Raw genomic sequence first — 24,590 nt, forward strand, 5'->3', positions numbered from 1 at the left:
TTTTAAAGTAAAAAACTCTTATCAAATTACATTTTAAAACCAAGGTGTATTCAGGTAAAGAAAGCAGTTTTTATCACAGCTCCTTCTCTACCAAACACATACACTTAAGTAAAGGCTCTTTTCAAATACCTAACACGTTTTGAACCAGCGTTAGTAGACGTTTGCAAGACCGAACACGGAAAATTGTATGACAACTGCGTCGGAATATAAATGTCAATTAACAACAGTAGTGTGCGGTCTAACAAACTCACGACTAACGTCCCTAAATCACTTCCTACTAATATTATAAATGTGAAAGTTTGGATGTCTGGATGTTTGTTACTCTTTCACGCAAAAACTACCTATTATTGTTTATAACCCAGAATAACATATAGGCTATAATTTATGACGATCTGTGACAAACTAAATTTTACGCGGGTGAAGCATCGGGTATAAGCTAGTCCTACTTCCTACTAGTCCTACTATCCTACTAATATTATAAATGCGAAAGTTTGGATGTCTGGATGTCATGATGTCTGGATGTCTGGATGTTTGTTACTCTTTCACGCAAAAACTACCGAACGGATTTTGATGAAACTTTTCAGTATTATTGTTTATAACCCAGAATAACATATTGGCTATAATTTATGACGATCTGTGACAAACTAAATTTCACGCGGGTGAAGATGCTGACATAAGCTAGTTATAAATAAAAATGAAAATTATTTATGTTCCTAAACTCACGTGTGCCATCGAAGCGTGTGGCGATGGTATCGAGGAATGTGTTCTGGGGCGCGAGTAGCCCCTTGCGCACGGGCATCCCCTCGCGCCGCGCCCCCTGCGCTCTCCACCTTTAACCTGGAAACAATATATCAATAAATATCCGAAAAACATACTTAAAAAAACAATAGGTAGGTATGCAGGAAAGGAACAATAAAAATACTCGATGTGAAATAGACATCCAGCGCAATCTATACTAATATTATAAATACGAAAGTAACTCTGTCTGTCTGTCAACTATATGACAACATTTATGGTCTTACGGCATTATTCTTTTATTGTGTTGATATAGAAATCCATGTAACAAAATAAATCACAAGAAAATAATATTGAAAATGTATGGGGGTTTCAGATGAATGAATGAAAAAAAAAACTATTTAGTTACTTTCTCCTTTTTTTAGATTGGAGATTCAAGTACACAAACATGTTTGTTAAACTGCTATAAAAGACAAGTTTTCAACAAGGCCCAATCAAATTCTATTAGGACTCAACTTGTAAACCTTGTATATGTCTGTCAAAACTTTCACAGATGAGTCTTTAACGTTACATTTAAATATTTGATTTTGAAAATAATTTTCATAACAGCCGAAAGTTCTGAAAACATCCAAAGTTACATATTCAGTAGCAAAGAACTTAACTTTCTTTCGCCTCCATATAATTTTGGATAATTTAGATTAATATTGTTTCGCACTTCCTTTATCAAACTTGGGCTTTTTTAGGGTTCCGTAGCTTACAAGCCAAGTGCATTAATTTATGCTACCGAACTTGCTGTCAGTATGACTGTTGGTGATCTATATCTTTTTATTCATTTATTTATTTTTATTTAAAAGTAAATGAGGTCTTGTACGATGTTACGGAAACATGTGAATCCGTATCGCACTTGGTCACTTTTTTCGTTTATGTTTTAGTAAAATCGCCTAAGTACCTATATTGAGAATTTGAGACGGAAGGTTTACTCGTGATCCAAAAACACTCGCGTCTGTTGCGAACATCCTTTGTTTGCCGCAATTTTGCCGAAGCAAACATTCCTCATCTTCAGAGATTACGCAGTTTGATTCCACCCAATATTTGTGTTCGGATACTTTCGCCATTGAACTGCGACTGATTAGTTTGGACTTTTCGAAGCAAACAGTTTATTGGAGAATTTGCATTTTATACCATTGCCAGTTTCCACTCTTATTTAGTTTGAGCTTGAGTAAATAGTACTTTGGTAAAATGCTTTCAAATTGATGTTTTGAAGGTAAACATCGGCTGAGTTGGATGTTTTTAGTAATAATTGATCAATGTTTAAATAGAAAGTGATAAAAAAGAAAAGAGTATTGAGTATTGAGAGCGTATAAGGGCGAACTTCTAAAATTGGTGATATTTAATACTGGTTAAATCCTTTTTCAGTTAGTCTTGTATAAACAGAATATGTAGAAATTATGTTCCACAATACAAAATTAATTTTTAGTGTGTGACAAAAGAAGTACCTACCTACCTACTCGTTATATTTACACCTTCGTCAACTGTTGGTCTTAGTTATCAGGTAAATAAATCAGACACTTACATAAATAAAGATTGATTTCCAAATATAACGATATTGATTCTGAAACTGAAACCGCTGACTAACAACAAGGGTCTCATTTATAAAAACGTGACTTGTTCGGCAAGACGGCCGCGTCAGCAGCTCAATTACTGAAAAGCTGATCGACGTTAGATTCGAGTAAGTAGCGGCAAATAGTAGAGATAAAAAGAACGTCCACAAATCATGCCAACCTGAAAGGAAAATTGTTTTATATTATTGTGCTTCCCAAGCGCATGCAAAACGGGAGCTATAATTCTGACAATTTAGGACAATACGAAAGTGTGTAAGATGAAACTTTTGCAAACTAGTACATACCTAATTATTATCACATATTTGTATGATAATTTTGACAAAGTTTCATTGCCATCTAATGAAAGTTAATCAAACTAACAAGAATATCTCGTTTTTGTTTTTTTTAAATGTGTAATTATAGTATAAATATATATAGTATAAACTGAGCGTAGAATATACCAGTATTTCTCATAAAGTTTTTATGTTTCATAAATATGATGGTAGTAAATATGAATTAATGGGTTTCCGAGGTTACGCCCTTTCGCTATTCATATTCTTTTTGTTTGACATAAACGCGTTGTTAATCTTGCAGGTTGGCCGAAGCCATAATTCCACACATAAACGCACTGTTATGGTTCCCGTCATTAACGGCAGCATTTAACTTTTAGCACAGATAAGACCATGTCCTATGGTAAATTAATATCGCGGTTTATGTTACGTTTTTGTTGGCTGTAACCTTTGCTGTAACTATTTGGTTTATTACGTTGGATAAAATCAATATCCTACTATCCTACTAATATTATAAATGCGAAAGTTTGGATGTCTGGATGTTTGTTACTCTTTCACGCAAAAACTACTGAACGGATTATGTTGAAACTTTACAGTATTATTGTTTGTAACCCAGATTAACATATAGGCTAAAAATGCCAATCCGTGACACTAAATTTCACGCGGGTGAAGCCGCGGGTGAAGCCGCGGGCAAAAGCTAGTTGTTTATAATGTTTATAACAAGATAAAATCCCATCGTACATCGAGAGTTTTTTTCTGTAGAAAGCAGAAAAACAGGAAAGACCAAAACATAAAACAAAAGGCAGGAGTTAATGTGAAACAATTCACCCTAATCCTAATGCAGAGTTACTGACACCGTGAATTTAAAGTCACAAGCTCAACAATAACACAGAATTTGATAGCGTCCTACCCACAATAAAGCCAGGCCTTTCTATCCTTGGACAGTGAACCCGAGAGAAACGTAAACAAAATGAAAGTAGCTGTCTACTGTCTGTTTAGTGTGAATTTCACAAGGGCCCTCTCTCCGGGATGAATAGAACTCAGTGTACGAGTAAAAGTCAAATAATTTTCCGTTGTATTTTAGGTAACAGTGTTTGTTCCAAAGACAACTATCTACATAATAGAAAGCATCTATAAGCTTACGGAGATAATTTAATGGAAATTTATTTATTCCACTTTCACTTAGCTTTTGTGTCGTTCTTAAACAGTGAAAACCTTTCAATATCTTAGGTACTTGAGAACAGACGGAATAGTAATTAGGGACACGTTCTGCACTGGCAATGTTGAAGTTAATTTAAAATAAGTACCTAATTTATTTACAGCATGGGCTTGCGTATTGTTGTTGGTTGCTCTCTTATTTACGAGGAGGTTGAGGCGTTATACAAAGGATCATCGCACTCCACGAATACATTAAACCTTTACAACGTTGTGGGAATTAAGTGAAAAATACTTAGTAGGTACTTATATTTCTACAAAAAATATCTTGTTTAATAATGTTTGTGTGATGGATAGACAACCAACATTATGACTAAAGTTCAATGTTCGATTCGAAATATTATGTAGTTTTGTAAACATTTTAAACAGGGGCTAATCTACAAAATACATTATTTACTGGTCTTCAAAATCTCAAAATGTAGGTAACTTGAGTAAAAAAGAAATACAGTATCGTTTTATTTTTCTGCTAGTCTGCAAACTTGCGAATTAGTCACTACAAGGGTAGTGATGCGGGTCCGTTTGGGTAATAAGCTGGGTTGTGGAAGATCCCTACGAAGGCTTTTTACAATAAATAAATACTTCATGTGGCCCTCTATATTTTCAGTCATTCTTTTTTGTGGAAAAGGTTTTTCTTCTAGTTAAATAAATAGGAACCTAGGACTCTGAATAATGTATAAGTTAATAAAAGGTTGTCAAAGTTTTAAAAGCGATAACAGTTTATCAAGTGTAAGTTTACCTAAAAGTAACAAAGTATTTCTATAACTTCCAGTAAGACGTACAGTACAGTTTTCAAGATAAATTGGCCGCTGAGGAGCAGACTACAAAGCGGTCTCCAGTTTCATAAAGGGATGATAGAGAGCTTTCCGGACAAAGCATTCTTCAAGCGTCATCGACCTGGGCTAGACTAGGGTCAGACTCATCCAGTTCCTATAGTAACTAAGTAACTCATCCTCCCGAATGTTTTTAATCACCCACGATCATTGCAGCAACAAATTTGTCTGAAACGCGGAGGAGAAAACACGATAGCACTTCTGGCTCTAAGTAGTTAAATTAAATCCTTAAAAGATAGTTAATTAGACAGCAAAAAGAAAATTGATTTATAATTATGTATCAATGTATAGTCGCCAGCGTATAAAATACTAAGTTTCAATATAACTTAATTATAGGTACGATAACTTCATCACTTGTTACGCTCACTGATCACCAAATTCGTTAATTGAACGCAAACACCTCATGTTGACATTTAGAGATGGCTTAAACCAACTCCGCTACTAAAGGCATTATCAACTTTGCTTTGTGAATTTCAGTTTGACTTAACGATCAAATTCCTATGAGTCCTGTTAACGATGTTGTTATTAAATCTGTGACGAAATTCAAGCTCGGAGAGTTTGTGTTCTCTTAAATGAAAATGAGGGAGTGCATTTGAAGTGTCAAGGGACCTTTAATAAATTATTTGCAAATAGACTTTACACAATAGTACAGTAGTGTAGTTTATGACGAAGAACTAATATTGTACATGGATAGGAATCTTATAAATATTAGGTATTATTGAACTTTCCCATTTCATAATCACAATATTCAGACTTTACAGTAACTATTGTTAGTATATCAGATCGCGCTAATCCCGTTCTATATGATAATCCGTAAAATGTTACCTAAAAATGTTTTATCAAAACAGACATGTCGAAAAAAGCAGGTACACAGAGAAAGTTCGTCCATACCCAAAATTACCCAGAAGTTTCAACATGAACCCATCCAAACATAGGAGTTTTAATTTCATCGATATCACTAATGAAAAAACTACGGCTGAAGTTTACAACAATTGTTTTTGTTCGAGTTCCCTTTGAAATGTGTCTGAGCGAGAATTTCGCGCGTACAAAATCTAGGCCAAGCTCTGTAGAACTGCGAAACCGTATAAATCCTCTTATTTCCCGAAAAGCACTGATTCAACTAAACCCGTTTATGTGTGTGCGTTCACTTCGCAGCCGGAGTTATTCATACCCATGGCTCTTGGTTGATTGGAGCGTGTTATTGGACCAGTTGAGACGACGACGTGACGATCTTCGCATTTTATTGTCAATATCGTGGAGGTGATGCGATCACGTAGCGAGTGACGTTTCTCAGAATTTCACATATAAGTACCGGGAACGGGATTTGTGGCATTAGTTTGTGAAACACTAATATCACATGACAAGACAGTAATGGAATGAACCGTAATATAGATTACGTCATACTAATTGTATATGTCGGCCGTTTGGTGTAGTGGTTCAAATCGGACTACTATTCCGGAGGTTGCGGGTTCGATTCCCGCACAGTACAAACATTTGTGTGCATGAACATATTTGTTTGTATTGGACTGGGTGTTTTCTATGTATAATATGTATGTATTTACAAAAAAAAAAGTATTTAAGTATGTTTATATCCGTTGTCTAGTACCCATAGTACAAGCTTTGCTTAGTTTGGGGCTAGCGGCGTAGTGTAAAATGTCCAAGGATATTTATTATTTATTATTATTTAATTTTGACTGGAGTTATACTCACTCTGAATCACACAGTTCGGAAATTTCACTCCAGTAGCAAGGTGAAAGCACGATATCTAAACTGCGGCCAGCTTTGTCTCACTGAATAGTTGAACCCTGGGCTTTCACTGAAAATGGGCCAGCTGTCGAGGTTGAGCTAACACGACGGCTGAATCAGTTTGCGAAGATTCTCTTAGCCAAGCTCTATGACAAAATAATATTTTCAGGTAAAATTGGCACTGTCTTTCTAAGCAAAATATACTTTCTTCTTGAACAAAACGATTAAGAAGTCAAGTGTGAAAACTTGAAAAATCACGGATCAAAAAATCTTTATATTTATTTATTAACTTTATCTCTGATTTTGAACCCTAATTTTAAATTGAAATTCTGTTACTATTTCATCTTAGCTTCAAAATGTATTTTTCTAAGTATCTGGAGAAATAATTTGATTCAATATATATTTTTTCAACCGCCTCCAAAATGCGATAAGTCCTTCTCTATCCATTAAATATTTTCCAGTTTAGGTGTAAAAATATAATAGAGAAACAAGTGTTATTACTTACTTTACTATTTCTTGTTTAGTTTAGTTAATATTTACAGATAATATATTATTTATAAACCAGACAGATAATTTTTGAAGAAAGTTATGTATTCCCAAAGCACCCATTACTCAACAAACTGAGGTACTTATTGTTTCTAAAGTTGGTATCTCTTCACTTATTTTATAAGTTCTTAAAACAATTAAGTTCACGTAAAAAATCTAAAAAAATAAATAGGCGATTTAGGTAAACACTGTCACATTACTTTCATAAAATTCAATTTGGCAATACAAAGTGGTTACGTAGACGCCAGTCGTAATTTTAGCGGTCGTAAATGGCTTCCACATTGTTTTACGGTTAGGTGGTGTACGCGCAGACAGTAATGTGTATTAGGTTGTATTTGTGGCACCCGCAACTCATTCACGCATCTCTTGGGATATTTATGTTTTACACACAAATATCCTATACACATGTTACCATTTCTGATAAGTTTTCTTCACGCCTAAACCTCTCTAAAGCATGTTTGATCTATGTTTTGATATAGACAGCACTGGAATAGCGATAGGTATTGCATGAATAAACCCACCATTAAGAGAGGATGTATTTATGCTTTTGGCAAGAAATAATGTGCCGTGTGGGGACGGCCGTAAAAGAATACTTTTCCCCACCGCCCACAGGAGGCGTGTCGTAAGAGGCGACAAACTCCTGTAGCACCGGACGGGCAGCAGCGTCTGCGTGCGAAACCAAGTAAAAAACTGCGATCGCCAACCCGCCTGCCAAGCGTGGCGATTAGGGCAAAACCCTCCAAATGGTAGCACAAACAAAAAAACGGCCCCTAGTCCCCGGCGGCCCCACTATCCCGGACCACGGTAGCGGTCACGGTAACGGTGGAGCAAGGGGTGCGAAGAATCCCCGGGGGATGCCAGGCTACCAACACCGACGACCTCTGGCCCTGGCAACCTATAACGCTCGCACACTGCGTACAGACGTGAAGCTAATGGAACTCGAGGAAGAGTTGAGCAGGTTACGGTGGGATATCGTGGGATTATGTGAAGTCCGAAGAGAGGGGGAGGACACCATAATTCTTAATTCCGGAAACCTGCTCTATTTCCGGGAGGGCGACCAGCAGTCCCAGGGTGGTGTCGGGTTTATCGTCCACAAGTCCCTTGTCAACAACGTGGTCCAGATCGAGAGTGTTTCGGCGAGGGTAGTGTACCTGATACTCAGAATCACCAAACGGTATTCGCTGAAGGTCATACAGGTATACGCACCGACCACGGAACACCCCGACGACGAAGTGGAGACCATGTATGAGGATATTTCCAGAGCCATACATGGCTCCCGGTCCCATTTTACCGTTGTGATGGGGGACTTCAACGCGAAGCTAGGTAAACGAAGCGATAATGAGCCGAAAGTGGGGCAATTTGGGTACGGAGAGAGGAACGCACGTGGCCAACTGCTGGCTGGCTTTATGGAGAGGGAGGGCCTCTTTATGATGAACTCCTTCTTCAGAAAGCCAAAACAGCGAAAGTGGACATGGCTGCATCCCAATGGCGCTACAAAAAATGAGATAGACTTCATCTTGTCGACGAAGAAGCATATATTCAATGATGTCTCTGTGATCAATTCGGTCAAAACAGGAAGCGATCACCGAATGGTAAGAGGCACATTGAATATCAGACCCAAGCTCGAGAGATGTCGACTGATGAAGTCTACGCTCCGCCCAGCGCCCATCCAACTCCAAAACCCCGAAAGCTTTCAGCTCGAGTTGCAAAATCGTTTCGAATGCCTAGGAGACTGCGAAAATGTGGACTTTGTCCAGCAGTGGACGTCGTTTGGCTGAAACTAACGAACGAATGTGTTTTATCACTATGCACGCTTTACTTTTTTAGTAGCAGACAGAAATAAATGCGGGCGCAGCAGCAAGGCAGAAGTTAGTAACACACAAATTATTTTACTATCAATTGTTTTTCTGAGCTACCTGTTAATTAGAGTTATCGAAATGTTTACCGACTGAAACCAACCCATTTAAGCTGAGTAGCACTATGTAACTTTAACAGTAACTACAACGATAACCGTTGCCGATGCTTTTTGTATGGAGTTTGACAGATTTATGACGTTTGTTACAGTAAATTAATATGCAACCCAGTCTTAATGTTTCAGTTAATTAAACGTAGGCGATATACTGTGGGTTATAAGTACGATTTGTCGTAGTGAAGCCGGGTGCTAGATGTGAAAATGTGATACATATGCACATGATTTCCACGCGTATTGTGACGCCTCCGATATATTAACTACTACTTTGATCCTAGTGGCTTCTATGAAGCTGCTGGAACTTCACTTAAATAACTATTAGATGTTCTGATCATTTAATTAATGCGTAAAATGTACTTTTATGTTCTCTCTGATAACCTATTGGTGGAACTGGGTTGCAAATTAATTACAAGAATGTGCCTAGAAGGCCAGTTCAGGAAGTTAATAATACTAGGAGCAATCAAGGTTTCTGAGCCCGTTTCGCCGAGATCCGAGAACCGCTTTGATCTTAGGCTTCAATCCGACCGCGAGCTACTAAGGGAACGATTATTAAGGCGTTATTGTACTCTACGATAAGTATTCTATGTACTAAAGATATAACGCTACATGTTACTAATAACACTTTAGGTAGCTATTAACTTCTGTTAAACACAGGTAAAGTTGAAATGGAGACATGAAAAAAATCGATTTTGAAGATTTGTTTTCATTGTAGCGAATGATTAAAATAGATAAATGTTAAAAAATACTTAAATGAAGTAGCAGAAATACCTATTCCAGTGGATATTCAAAGACCCAATATTTTTCTAATTTACAGTTGGGGAAGAAATGATAAAACATTACAGTTCAGACGATTAAACAACCATGACTAATGTATCTTTTGTGTGGAGTTTTAAAAGTTCTAATTAGGAGCGATTAGAACTGTTACGCCGGATTTTTTTTCAATTTGAACAATTCTTTCAATGATTATACTTAGGCTGAGTTGTACCACCTAACTTTAACCCTAACTATAACGATAACTGGTGCTTTTTGTATAGGGTAATTCCAGGATACATGCCCCAGTGGGATAGGTGCCGCGATTTTAAGTACACTATGTTACAAGCAACTTAGCCTAAAGTTGTAGTACGTATAATAACAAGGGACCTCCCCTTACCACTTTTCGCCTCGCAAACCATCAAAGAGTGCATTCGTTTAGCCAGTGAGAGCAAAAATCTTCCGCGGCCAGACCTTAGCGAGCGTCGAAATAATATTGGTAAGTATTTTTTAATGGATAATTTTTTTGTTAGCTGTAAAATGTAACAGATTTTTATATAATTTGATAGACTATCTTATAAATTATACGGGATAGATATGTTTAATTAGATTTTTTGTGTTATTATATTTTTTATTAAAAACGGCACCTATCCTATGCTAAAAGGATAGTTGCCTAATTTTTTTTGGGTATAGATGCCCTTAGGGCCATGTCCCATGCACCTAGGAGCATCTATCCCAACCTGCTCTTTTTGTCACAGGTAGCAAGTAAGAAGAAAAAAAGGATGTAGTACGGCTAACCTTAGGAAAGTAATAAATAGGGTGCCCTACTGATCGAATTACCTTTTTACCCGACTGCGCTAGAAGGAGTAGTATTATTTTTAGTAAAAAAATATTAAATTTCATTTTTAATTCATTTAATAACAAACAATCTTAAATAATAATACTTGGCTTGTTTGATTTCAAAATGTATTTGATCCTTAGAATTCAAAAACTGTATTAACGAGTCATCTATCCCTGCATCAGTCATCTATCCTTTGAAGCAATCATACAGTTAGTCTTCTATCCCCCACATTAGGCGTCTATCCCACTTTTTAGAGGTCAATTAAAATGGCATTTACTCAGAATCGGTATAACTTAAACTAAAATAATTATAGTAATATCATAGACGAAAGACCAAATTTTACAGATACTAAGGTCAAATTGTTGATAAAAATTTACTGACTGAGTTACAGAGCTGTTTCAAAAAGTGGGGCATCTATCCTGGACTTACCCTAGAGTTTGACAGATTTTTGACGTTTGTCAAAGTTAAAGTAAGATGGTGCAACTCAGCTTTAGTCTATTTGTTATTACAGTGTACTTTAGCTACCATTGTGCACTGTCCGTCTGTCCCTTAAGTAGGTAGTATTGTGTTCACTCGCAAGCATTATTGTGAAGAGGTTAAATTAAGTTTTCCTTTATGGTATTGTTGAATAGCAACTTCTGCGTAAGTAGTACCTACGCTTCGTCATAAATCGCATTTACACTCGGATGGGACTTTAATCACGAGCTGAACTATTCCAAATAAAAAATACTTTTTGCATTAAATTTTTTTCAGTCACAAAGGGAAGCTCTCGCCCTGCTGATGAAAAGTAATGATTGCACCGAACGGGGAAGCGAGTTTCACCCAGAATCCTAACCAATGAAAAGTAGTAAAACATAGTGTCCAGTATTTAAAATCCAAGCCAAGTATAGCTTGGCAACACAAATAGCGCTGCCAATTAGGGTTGCCAGGTACAAGAACACAAAAGCCGGACCCGGTGCTTAATTTGGCCGGACATTTAACCTAAAAAGCCGGACATACCTTTTTCAATATGACTATCATCTTAAATTGGGGTAACCAACATCCTATGTGTGCTCAATATTACTGTAGCTCGACTTTCGAATTGCGCAGCAGCTACATAAAAAGCCTAATAAAAGCCGGACAGGCCGGACAAGTCCTTAAAAAGCCAAACATGACCTGGCAAAATCGGGGTAGTCAACATCCCATGTCCATGTGTGCTCGATATTATTCTGTGGCTCGACTTTCGACTGGCGCAGCAGCCACATTAAAAGCCTAATAAAGGCCGCACAGGCTGGACAAGTCCTTAAAAAGCCAAACATGACCTGGCAACCCTAACTGCAGTCCCTCTGATGTGTACTTAGTTGATTAGAGCCTCCGACTGCGACTCGCGGCACGGCGCGGCGCTACCCCGGGTGTGTGGACTATTATCATTAAATATTACCGGGGTAAATTAATTTAGGAACCTGCAAGTAATTAGTGAAGTACATAGGCACTGTTAACACATGTCTAGTGCACGCACTGCGCTTAGCCGAGATAGGAAGGTTAACACATATTATTGGATGGTAACAGAAGTTTAACTCAATATACGTTGGTATTTATGATTACAACGTAATATACCTAGTTGTGTATTACTAGAGAGGAAGGTAGGCAATCCGAAAGTTTAACAACATCACATTTGGGAGCAAAGAAAAATATCAAAAGTTTCACATAATATAGACAAATCTTATTATAATGCAAATAAAGACTCACAACAACAAATAGTAGCACGACAAGACGCGAGGCCACAAGTTCATTATTATAATCGTCATCTAATGCTATGCCACTAGGTAATATGTTAAATTCAAGTTTAGATAGGGTATTGGATGGAGCTTGTTCTATAAACAATCAATTAGCCGCCTCTCAACGTGTTGTGATTCCGATGCAATATTTATGTACGTAAGTAGTAAGTAGATAGGGTATTGGATGGAGCTTGTTCTATAAACAATCAATTAGCCGCCTCTCAACGTGTTGTGATTCCGATGCAATATTTATGTACGTAAGTACCTACTCGTACTTATACACTCGACATCAAATAAATCGCACCTCCCGCGACAAGCACTTTCAAACGTATGCATCCCCACTCCCCACCAATATTGGCACCATTTAAAAGCCTAGTTCTAAACTTCATTTTATTAATGGAAAGGTTTTTACTCCAAAAATGTGTCTTTAGAAGGATCCAGAGTCACTTCTTAAAAAAATTGGTTTTATGGCTATAAAACTGTTAAGTTGGGATTAATCGCTATCCATCTGTTAAAGAGGACACGTGAGATCATTATTTTTATTTTATAAAATTGGTCTAATTGATCCCAGAGGTGAGCCCAAAGTAAGGTCTTTTTTCAAGTCACATTTATGGTATATGTTAATCATTTATTAAGAAATTAAATGTGTTTTTCTTTAAGGATATTTATTGAGCTTTCAAATAACACCAATGTTGTTGGGGCACCATGATTGTGTCCGAAGAAAATCTTTAAAGTTCGCGTCGCGGAAGGTGCGATTTATTTGATGTTGAGTGTAGTTTTATCATACGAGTAGACATAATTTCTAGCACACATTGATTACTTACACGTGTTTTGTATTAGTCTGTGGTGGTTCGGTGTGTTTAATATTAAATTAATATTTTCACTAAATCCTCTGACGAACACGATTGGGAACACTCCGTATTACAAAACAACGCTCGAAACTGGAATCAATCACTGTCATAGTTCCAGTTCTGGATTGGATTGAAATACCTACAACTAATCAAAGCCTCAATCTAAGCTTCAAAATGAATCGAGCTTGAGCTTCGTTATGTCATATCTAGCAAATTGGTTTTGTTACAATAAAGTGAAATCATTTCTTTGAATCGTAAGAATTTACATAATCAAGGTCCAGTCAGAATAGTTTCTGAAATCACAATAGTTATAATAATTTTTTAAATTCACATTTTAAACGTTTGTTATATTAATAACCCTGTAGGTCCTTTCAAGTTTACTTTGTTGATTAAAGCCCTACTACGACGCGTATAAGGTATCTACTACGGAGGTACTACGGCTACGGTGTAGCAACCTACGACCGGCACCACGGCTACGAGCTATTAACATAACGGTCTACACACACTTTATACATATTTTAACGGATAATTTTGAAAGCTTTGCAGATATTTTGTTGACATAAGATACTGGAATAGTGTGATTTTATATTGTGTACAGTTTATGATTATGTTATTATATTATTTTTAGCAAAGACAGTTACGAGCGCTAAACTGTGTCAAGAACTGGTAAGAAATAAACCTAAGTAGGTAACGTTTTAATTAAAGCGTGACTCATTTTCGGCTGCACTTTGCTAAAAAGCTCACGATTACGACTCAAACACGAAAAGATTACTTATCAAAGGTTTTGTTTGGTAAAACCGCCTCTAAAAATAATATAACAGGGTTACATGAAACTCATTTTGCAAGGTATGACGGACGCTACGAAGCGCTACACTTTGCTACGAAGCGTAGCTCGGCGTGTCAACTGTCATCGCTGCTACGGCTATGTAGACCCTTGCTACGGCTCGTAGTCTCGTAGCTACGAATATGGTGAAAGATATCAAACATTTTGCAACTGATTTTACGATGATTGTTGATTCTGAGTTAATAACAAAAGTTCTAATTCATATTTTCATCTTCAACATAAGTCTCTAATATTTGTTTCACGGTTCACTGACCTTGTAAAAAAGCATAAAATTTTCCGTCTAATGGCGAATAAGTATAATAGAATTGATAAAAAGGTGATACAACGAAAATGCATTATTGCCAGTTCATTAAGCTCACAAATTGGCGCGAAGGTGGATTCACGCCGCCTACGCCAACATCCCATTAGTTTCGCAATTCAGCACAAGAATTATTCGCCTATATTTTTACACCTACAACGCTGAAAATGTTTCTGTACTTTGTCGATCAATATTATACGTACTTTTTGACTAGGCTAAGAAGGCGTACGTGATCAAATTATAATATCGAGATAAGTGCCTATATTCAGGAAAACGTTTCTAAAATAAGCACTAATTCGCATATACGATTCCCATTATCCATATTACCTACTATGCCAATATGTGATACTAATCCAAATTCTACTGCCTTAAATATCCTCTCCTTCTTTTTTAATCGATAGATAAGACATAGAAGACACTCTCCTGAGAGTCAATTGGTTTGGTTAACGTGATAAAAGTTGCGGTTAGAGTTTGTAGACAAACCGCATGTGTTGCTCGCCCTTTTGTATGACCAACAATGGAGGCCATATAGCATTAAATAAAAATAATGTATTACATACATAATGTATTATATATCTATTTGCACTCGTAATATTAACCAATCATTAAAGTAAAATTACCTACTATCAAACAAGAAATCCTGTGTCGAATTCATGATACACACATTTAGTTTTACGGAGCATGTCATGTTGTCTGCGGTCGCTTCGGGCTATAATTTGAAATCTTAGATAGCAAGTTTCAGCTACTCTAAAATAATTACATTTTACTATCCGTTTCTCGTAGGTTTACACGCGCAGAAATGATTGTGTTTTTGAATAAAATTGTGACAGTATTATACAGATAAAAACAAAAAAAATCCAAAAATACGTAACACGTTTCGGTTTTAATACTTTTAGTCTTATTTCGTTACAACATAAGAATAATCACATATCGTCGGATAATTAACTCTATTGTTATTCATTCAATTTTGCTTCAAAGCTATATCATTCGAGTCTAGAATTCTGGAGACAAAATACACAAAGTATTTTTGAGGTATTTGTTGGGCTCAATTCTCGTGAATGAGTCATTGTTTAACAAATAGTAGGAACCATTGAAATTCAAATGAAGTCAATTACCAAGTTAGAAGTTAGACGACGACTTCTCATTATCAGGTTTGGTTTCAACAAATTACTGGGGCAGAAATACCGGTTTTAGCCATCTTTGTTCTTTACGCCATTTTGGCCAGTTAAATTAGTAAAGCGTTTAGAAATTACTACATTATGTGTTTTCAAAGTGTATCTTTATAGTAATCATAATTTTAGAGTATTTTTGATAGTAAGTCAACCACAATATCAACCTTAGTCCAAAAATGGTACAAAGCTACAAAGGGGGTCTTAACCCTGTTACCTATTAAGTATTAAGTAGCTCTCTTCTTACCTACTTCTAAGAGAATCGCGAGAATTCATGTCGAGCTTCCATACTATTTAGATTGTTTCGCTTACATACGAAGCCGGCCAGCTTGCAAAACTAGGGACGAAACAACCATTGGGGACGTAAGTTCATTATGGTTGAAGGAAACCACTAGTCGCCGCTAACCGGTCGCTGGGGGTGGATGCTGGTGCTAACAATGATGACCATATGACCCATTACGAGAGAACAATAAATAATTATATTAATTTTGAAAAACCTACAAGCGTCCTCATTACTACTTTTTAATTCGTGCCTATAAATCATTTAATCGCACCTCAAAGAACAGTCTCTGTTTAGATTTAGATTTTGTATCAGCTTAACAGTAACTTAATAACATAATTCATTTAGATTCAAATTGTTAATTTCGTTGAAATAATTCCGGGTCGAATTGTGCTAACCATAACTCGATAGCTAGTTGGGTTCCGTAGGTACCTTGTTATTTTGCACTATGTATCGTTACTGAACATTTAAAATCGCATTTTTAAGAATGCTGGGAAGAGATAACTCTTTGTTTTACCAACGATGCTATTCATCTAATTTTACGTGTAACTTTTCAATAAATCAATTGGAATAAATTCAATAGTTTATTAGCTATGCTGTCAGCTCTGTTATCAAACACTGCTGTACATTTGTTCAATTATCGCCCCTGTTGGCAGCCACTAAATACATGCGTAAGTGATCAAAACCGCAATAGGACGAGGAGGTACCGCTCCGCTGTAATTAAATCGGCTAAATTCAGTGGTCCATTTGCGAGCTTAATGCCTAAATGCGATAATTTCAGTTCAGTTGATTTGAAGGGGTCGTGACTTGGAATAATTTCCTAAATATTAATATATATAACTAATTATGATGTAATTATTTTATAGAAAATTTCTCTCTCAAACTTATTTTAAATACCTTAACATATACATATATTCATATTTATTAAGTCATAAACCTTTATTGCATCATCTTAGATTATCATCATAATTATAAGGTGCTCAATAGCACAAATTAATGCACACTTACTTATTTTCTTCTATTTGTCAAATTTTGTAGTAAGTTGTAACGTTCGCTGTGGGCCACGCACCCCTCTTTCATGGTTTCTGCAGAATACCAGTGGCCGTAACGTGCTCTTCAGTACGTTATGACCTCATACTGAGCAGAGACCAATTTGGTACAATGTATTTTGCTTTTTAAGTTGATTGTACTTATTGTTTAATTTTTTGGTACCAAATAAATGTTTTTTCTTTCTTTCTTTCAAAATATCATTTTATACTTGCCAAAAGTTTTCAGTTACAATCCGCAATTGCGGTTGCAACTTTAGCTTACGCAGTACTATATTAAACAGTTAATATTAAACTGTTAAACAGCACTTAGTAAGTATACTATTGGTTTATTTATTATTTATTATTTTATTTCATGTTAATAAAACCTTTACCAAATCCTACCTGCAAATCCTATTACTTAGTTAGGCGCTAACTTGGTGAGAGGGTTGTTGGAATAATCACTTAGTGTAATTTTACAAATATTTTGCGTGAATATTGAAATAAATTGAACCATAACAAATCCCTCATCAAAGACTTCAAATTCACGCAGCGTCTCAACCTAAAGCGACAATGAAATCTCAATAAGCAAGCACCGAAAAGGTCTCTTTAAAGGAGCGTCGCATGAATCGCCCAAAATACACTTTGATTCCGTAACTGAATACATTATGTTCATTTTGTAAATTCACGGCTGCGGCGATGCTACCTTAACCTATTTTCCGCAAATCATCGCTTAACCGAGGTCCGCTGGGCCTAACGGAACAGCAATTTATCTCGCGTCCTGCCCCGGGCATTATATGAGCCGCTTAAATATTTACAACGTAACGCTTGCCGATTAAAACATGTATTTTAATCTGAGCTTAACGATGTTTACCTATACATACACAAAATCCAGCAAAATAACCACTTTTAAAATAAAAAACTGAACCTGAAACTGTTAAAACAATGTAAGGAAAATTTATCTTTGCACTTCATTATAATATTGAAACATCTACACGTGATAGCAGTTCTGCGACGATATAAAATGGAAATACTTTAAACGGTCTGATCAAAATACGAAAAGTATGGAAAGCAAAAGGAATTTAAAGCAATAACTCTCCGTTCAAACAACTGTAACAGTGTGTGGAAATTTTCCGCTTCATGTGATTCCGTGGCGTGGTAATGTAGTTTCAAAGCTCGTTTCGTTGAAATACTCAGCCGCATCAAAGGCTCGTATTATCAAAGTAGTAGCAATAAGAGTTTTGAACCATAAATAGTGGTTAATATCAACATAATGACTTATTATATTATTAACTTAGTATAAGTTCATCAGGAAAGATTCTATGGCTCCCAAGTAAAAAGCGTAAAGTTTTAGCAGTTGGTGACGAAGTTGGTGGAATAGCGAAGATCAATGCGAGGTGAAAGCAAGGTAAAAACAAACAGTAGGTACCCACAGTTGCTAACTGCTAACACGATTCTGAAAATTTTAGTGACCCACCAAATGGGTGGCGCCCATGCATACAGGGGTCATAAAGCAATCCATTTCAAATATGATACTATCTGCTATCGCAAGCAACGCCGATTTGTTTTCACCAAATCAATCAATCCTGACCTGACAGACCATATTTTTTGGCGATTCGATAAAAAGTTAACCCGTTTAACTCTATTCCAGTTATCACAGCTTGCTTTCTGATCTTTTAACGTAATCTCTGTTTTATTGCTGAGCTTATCTTTAGCTGGTGACGTCTATCAGCAATAAAAATGTTTACGTCATCTATGTAGGTCATTGGATGCGCTATCGGATGGCTGTTTAGTGTAACCGGCTGATTTTAATTAGCCATGGCGTGGCTGCAACGTATCGTACGTAATTGGCCAGATAAGTAGGTGATAAGCATGTAAGGCCCAGAACACACGGTGAAACGCAACTGCAACGAGACTGCAACTTCTAGTTACTTTTGAGTTGCATCTAAGTTTCTGCCATAGCGTCCGTTTAGAGACCACACATGACGCAACCAGTTTGAAACCGATTTGAACTGGTCAAATTGATCGAGTCATGTGTGGTCTCTCAACGGAATCTATGGCAAAAATTAGATGCAACTCAAAAGTAACTAGAAGTTGCAGTTTCGTTGCAGTTGCGTTTCACCGTGTTTTCTGGGCCTTAGTGAACCGATAGAGACAATCTGCAACTATAGAGGAATATGATTTTTCATAAGATAAATACTAATCCGGATTCAAACACTTCCTACTATTCTATCACCTTCCTTTTTAGTGGTTTATCGAACACCTTTATCTAGTTCTCGTCCACTACCTACTACACATGGGTTATTATTGTTTCTACCTTGGTTAGGATATTGAATGCTTAAATCATTGTGATGTCACATAAGGAAGATGTTTCCGTTAATCATAAACCAGCAATTGTACCATGACAGAGACTTTATGTCGGTTGGTTCAATAAGCCAATGTTTCAAGTTAAAACCTAAATGAAGACTATTTCCATTTCTTGTTTCGGTTGTATTCTCTTTAAAGCGCTGTAAATTCTAATATCGTACTTAACTAAAAAGAAATAAACTTGAAGAACATTTAACGTTCCCTATAACGCCTACATTGCCGTTTAACAGCGAGTAGTACGGCGAGCACCTAAGTAAATTCATTAATGAAACGAGGTCGGTTTTATTCTAACTGTAAACAGTAAACAAGAAGTTATTCGAAGCAAATATGTTATTTTAAACCTAAAGGCTGCATCAGTTTATCACAAACAAGCCTTCGTTAGTAAGTTGAATACATAAAAGAGCAGGATCTTTTGTGCTAGGTGCAAATGTAAAACTACAATTCTTAATACTCTACATACCTAAATATTATTTAAATGCGAAATTTTTTATGACTATATCTCTCGGTCTGTTACATTTTATCTTAGGCTACACTTTTTAGTTTAGCGCATAAACAAATCGTGAATTTCTACGTCTCTGGTAATTTGTGTTTTTGATGTTAAATCGAAGAAGAAGCCATGTTCAGAAGCTAGTATTAAATGAACGTCGACCCTCCGTTGCACAAGGCTCCATGCACTGAACTTGTGGTTGAAGTACCGTCTGATACCCGAGTTAATTATGTTCGCCCGCATTCAACCACGATTTTTTATTTCATTGCCTTAATTAATTACTCTGTGTATGAGTCTACAACTCAATACCAACTAATTATTATTATACTTCGGGTCTCAACCGAAGACGATTAATAATTACTTGCAGCATTACATGAGATGTTGCTATCTTCGTCACACCTTTAGAGTTATAATGTAAGAAAGTATTTTCTGTCCTGCTCCCACCTTGCACCGACTGGCAGCCCCGCGTCACCTTATTTCATTACGTGTTTTTGTGTTATCGGAATCACACCTCGCATTCGGGAAATAATTATATTTTGAATAATTATGGGAAAACGAAAGCGTTCTAGATCTAGGGATAGTGATTATGATAGTATATTACGGAAAATCAAGAAGTTGGAGTCGAAATTACGAAAAAGACGGCGCCTATCATCATCGGCATCGGTGGAAGGAGAAAGTGATTCTTCGTACTATAAGAGATACGACACACAGGAATATGAAAATCATAGTTTATTACAAGGTAAATTACAACATAATTAGAATCTACAAAATATAGAAATTGCACGGTTATAGAAAACCGAACTTCAACCTACCTACATAATATTTTTTATTGTGAAAACATATTTATTAAGTATAACGTTTTATCTACCTGTTCCGTACGAAATTATCGTAAGTTTTAATATTTGAAAATAGTGTTGAGGCATTTTTTACTCCACGTACATCGTGTTGAGGATATAATACTCGTAACTCCACTTTAACAGTGTTGAGGCAGCTCCACGTAATTCGTGTTGAGGACAAACAAACTCCACTTTAATAGTGTTGAGGCTACTCCGCTTTAGTAAGCGTTGAGGCTACTCCGCTTTCGTGAGCGTCGAGGCTACTCCACGTAAACCGTGTTGAGGATTAATTATACCTACTCCACTTAATCTGTGTCGAGACACCTATAGGTACTCCACGCAAAGCGTGTCGAGGGTATACTCCACTTTAAAAGTGTTGAGGTCTTCAAATCTGTGCGAAAACCTCACAAAAAAGTTGGTTCTCAAACATTAGCACATTGGGTGAAAAAGGTGTTGCTCGATAGTGGTATAGATATTTCTATATTTGGAGCACATAGTACTCGCTCGGCATCTACATCCGCCGCTCACAGATCTGGGGTTAGTCTGGAAGTGGTCCGCAAGGCTGCGGGTTGGAGTAACTCCTCTAATGTTTTTATTAAGTACTATAGAAGAGAAGTAATTGATACAAATGAAAATGATTTTGTTAATGCCATATTTGGTACATGATTTGTTAAATAAAACAAAAGGTTAATTGCATTTATTTTATTAACATCGTTAAGAGAACGATAAATGTAACATTATCTTTAAAATGATTTAAGAAGGTTGTTTAACTTATTTAGTAAATTAAGAAATTAAATAATTTCACGTCTTTTTCTCACATACATTTTTTATTTTTCTTATCTCTTACATTACTTTGCTCTAAACATCTGCAAGTAATTATTAATCGTCTTCGGTTGAGACCCGAAGTATAATTAAGAATCAAACGAACTCACCTGGTGAAGTTTGATTCCAATTATGCGAGGGTCTCAACCGAAGACGATTACATCCCTATCCCACCCAACCCAAACAGATAAACAAAAATAAAAAATATATTTTTAATAACACAAACTTTGAAATAATGAAATAAGGTGACGCGGGGCTGCCAGTCGGTGCAAGGTGGGAGCAGGACAGAAAATACTTTCTTACATTATAACTCTAAAGGTGTGACGAAGATAGCAACATCTCATGTAATGCTGCAAGTAATTATTAATCGTCTTCGGTTGAGACCCTCGCATAATTGGAATCAAACTTCACCAGGTGAGTTCGTTTGATTCTTAATTATTGACAAACCAACAAAATGTTTTCCTTTCCCAATAAATAACGTTTTTCCTGGCACAGAAGAAAAATATTCTTGCCAAAAAATAAGAGTATTATTTTATTATTTACTTTAGTAGAGATACCCACGATTTTCGAGATAACATGGATTATTTCCAGGGACAGGGTTCGTTAGTCGTTAGCGAGATTAATTGATAATGTTCAAACTACCTCGAAAACAACATTTTGCCGAAGACAAAGATGTCTACCGATATCTTTTCCGTTTCACGACAGCCGACTGGATGTTGGCTACAAATTAACGTCTGCCAAGCTGTACCATGAACCAGGTGCCCTGTCACTTATATTATTTAACAACCTCGTGCCTCTAGAATAGAAAATTAAAATTTGTTACGGAATCCATTTCCAGATCGCTTCAGAACCTTGGTAATTTGAATACAAAATAAGTATTTAAACGACTTTTCTTATCAAAATTGTCGTCGTTTCAATTGAATTGTCGGCGCAGAGGCATTCGTGCGCACGGAACGAAGAAGCAGCGAACGTTCACGAAAAATATTCTGTACGCAATAATAATAATAATCAGTAATTTTATTGAGTAACTCAATCTAATTTGATAAGGTCCGTTATTTATTTCATTTCTCTATGCAACTATATCTAGAGGTTGTCACAGGAATCAATACTTAATAAACGTTACGTTTACGTGATTTTATTGTACTATAAGTAACTTTTAACTATAGGGTCATTCCATCGTTTCGGGTGTTACGTTCGTACACACATTTTCAACAATTTCTTGTATTTTGAAATAGTATTTTAATAATATTAGTGCCTTAATCTGTCCGTTTTTAGTTGTTTTATCTAAATAATAAAGTTTGTGCAGCTTAGAATGTAGGATAACGAAAATATGAGTCGAAAAGTGTGCGTTTCGGGCGTTACGAGATTTTGCCTCTATGTTCTGACTGTTGCTGCATTTACTCGAAATTTAGCGAATTTTCTTAAGAAATCATACCTAAAACTTACAGGACTTCTAAAGTATGAAATTTGCAAACCATGTAACATACAATCACTGTTACATAAAACGTTTTACTATTTTTTTATAATTTTTTTCTTTGTTTCGGGTGTTACAATGGTTCTGTTTCGGGTGTTACGAGTACGAAAATGCAACGCGTTTTATCGATAAAATCGGTGTTTTATTAGTCTCTAGGTACTACAAAATAAGGAGTACAACAAATAAACACAAATAGAGCGAATTCTGGTTTGAAATTACGAAGCAGCTTTTCTTAAAAAATATACAAAGTTCAAGTTTAATTTTTCCTCAGAATATAGCTTTTTCTATTGTTTTTGGCTTGAAATAGCATTACTTTAATTTCTAATTACGATATTTAATGGAAATGTCAAACATCGATACTTTTTAGCAATACCTTAATTTTAGTGTTAAGTCGACATTTCAAAAATATCTTAAATAGAGAAATATGACTCCTTTTCCGATGCCAGCGCTAGTGGGAGGTCTAAGGACACTCACAGTAATACTTTTTGACTTCTCCAAGCAATATACACACATTATCGACATATAAATAAAAATGTAATACCCGAAACGTTTCGGGTGTTACAGTTTTTAATCAAGAAAGAAACATACTAAATTAGTATCATGCTCAGATATTAGTTAGTATTTGAAATCATTACTACCATGACCTTACTTTTACCAAATATTGTTATCCTAATCCATATGTAAGGTACAATAATAAAACAAATACCTGTTTTTTTGTTTCGGGTGTTACATCGCCGAAGTAACAAGAAAACACACTTAAAACTTGATGATTATCAATTTTTTTGGGACTATGACGCTATCTACCAATACTATGATAAATACCCTCAAATCATATAGTGGCAAAACGTTTCACAGATTGATAGTTTTTTTTTTAATCGTATTACCAATAATTAGAGAGAAAATGATCATTCAGACAGTTGACTTAAGTATAGACTTTGAAGACTAATAACTTAAAAATTACTTGTTTCATGCAGATTTTTTTAATTGCACATAATAATTTGGAATGTTTACTTTCAAAATTCATCAGATTTAATGCCAAAAGAACATATTTAGTTTTTAACCCCCGGTAACATTTGTCATGGAATGACCCTATAGTGAGTCGTATTTTAATACAAGTTACGCTCACGCCACCATAAAGCATTTCTACCCGATTACGGTGTCCATCAAATCCTGAGATTAATTAATAATCTAATTGGAATCCATTTTCCCTATTGGAAGTATTAATTATTTAGATCTGTGCGAGTAGGTACTTCTTACAAGTGGCTTTTATGTAATAGAGGTACCTATATTGTTACATACTACTCGTATAGGTAACTCAAATGGGTTTCACAACGGCTTTATTTTGGGCATTCAATATTTCCAAAGCCTTTTGTACGGTAAGTAGTGAACTTTCTTATTTACATACCCTTTCTCGTAGCATATTAGTTGCAAACGGAACTTCAATAGGAAGAATAGACCTACTTGCGACCTTTGTCCCGAGTTTTTAATCAGTAAAACTTTTTCCATAACCGTCTGAGCTCCGCTGCGTTTGTTTGAGTTGTACCTATTCTTCAAGTGGGCTTGACAAGTTGACATGAATATTGAAATAAATGTTCCTGGAATTTCGTTATGTCCTTGTCAGATGGAAAAGTTGTACATTTCGAGGACGCAAACAACTTCGTATTGACAACATTTGTGGCTAATAGCAGACACTTCACGCTCTGTAAATAACAGCAAAATCAAAACTTTGTACTACACATGTCTTATAACTAATTAATTAAGCATGCAGAATAAGAAACTTGTCAACTCTAATGTGCATGTCATGATAGGTAAACAATAATCTAATTTTGTATCTCTTTGCAAATAAAATCACGGATA

At 36.0% G+C, this 24,590-nt stretch overlaps 1 protein-coding gene across 7 annotated transcripts in view; it reads right to left on the reverse strand.

Moving 5' to 3' along the window:
• Positions 1-24,590, reverse strand: part of LOC114355543 (potassium voltage-gated channel subfamily H member 8) — an 88,821-nt gene that overhangs the window by 35,163 nt on the left and 29,068 nt on the right. For all 7 annotated transcript variants that reach the window (XM_028308443.1, XM_028308446.1, XM_028308442.1 and 4 more), the window contains exon 3: positions 724-837. In XM_028308443.1, the coding sequence (XP_028164244.1) occupies positions 724-799 (76 nt within the window). In that variant the 5' untranslated portion in view covers positions 800-837. The remainder of the gene's footprint in view (positions 1-723; positions 838-24,590) is intronic.

Source organism: Ostrinia furnacalis, unplaced genomic scaffold (assembly GCF_004193835.3).
Source record: "Ostrinia furnacalis isolate ACB-3 unplaced genomic scaffold, ASM419383v2 OfSCF2419, whole genome shotgun sequence".
NCBI classification, from domain to species: domain Eukaryota; kingdom Metazoa; phylum Arthropoda; class Insecta; order Lepidoptera; family Crambidae; genus Ostrinia; species Ostrinia furnacalis.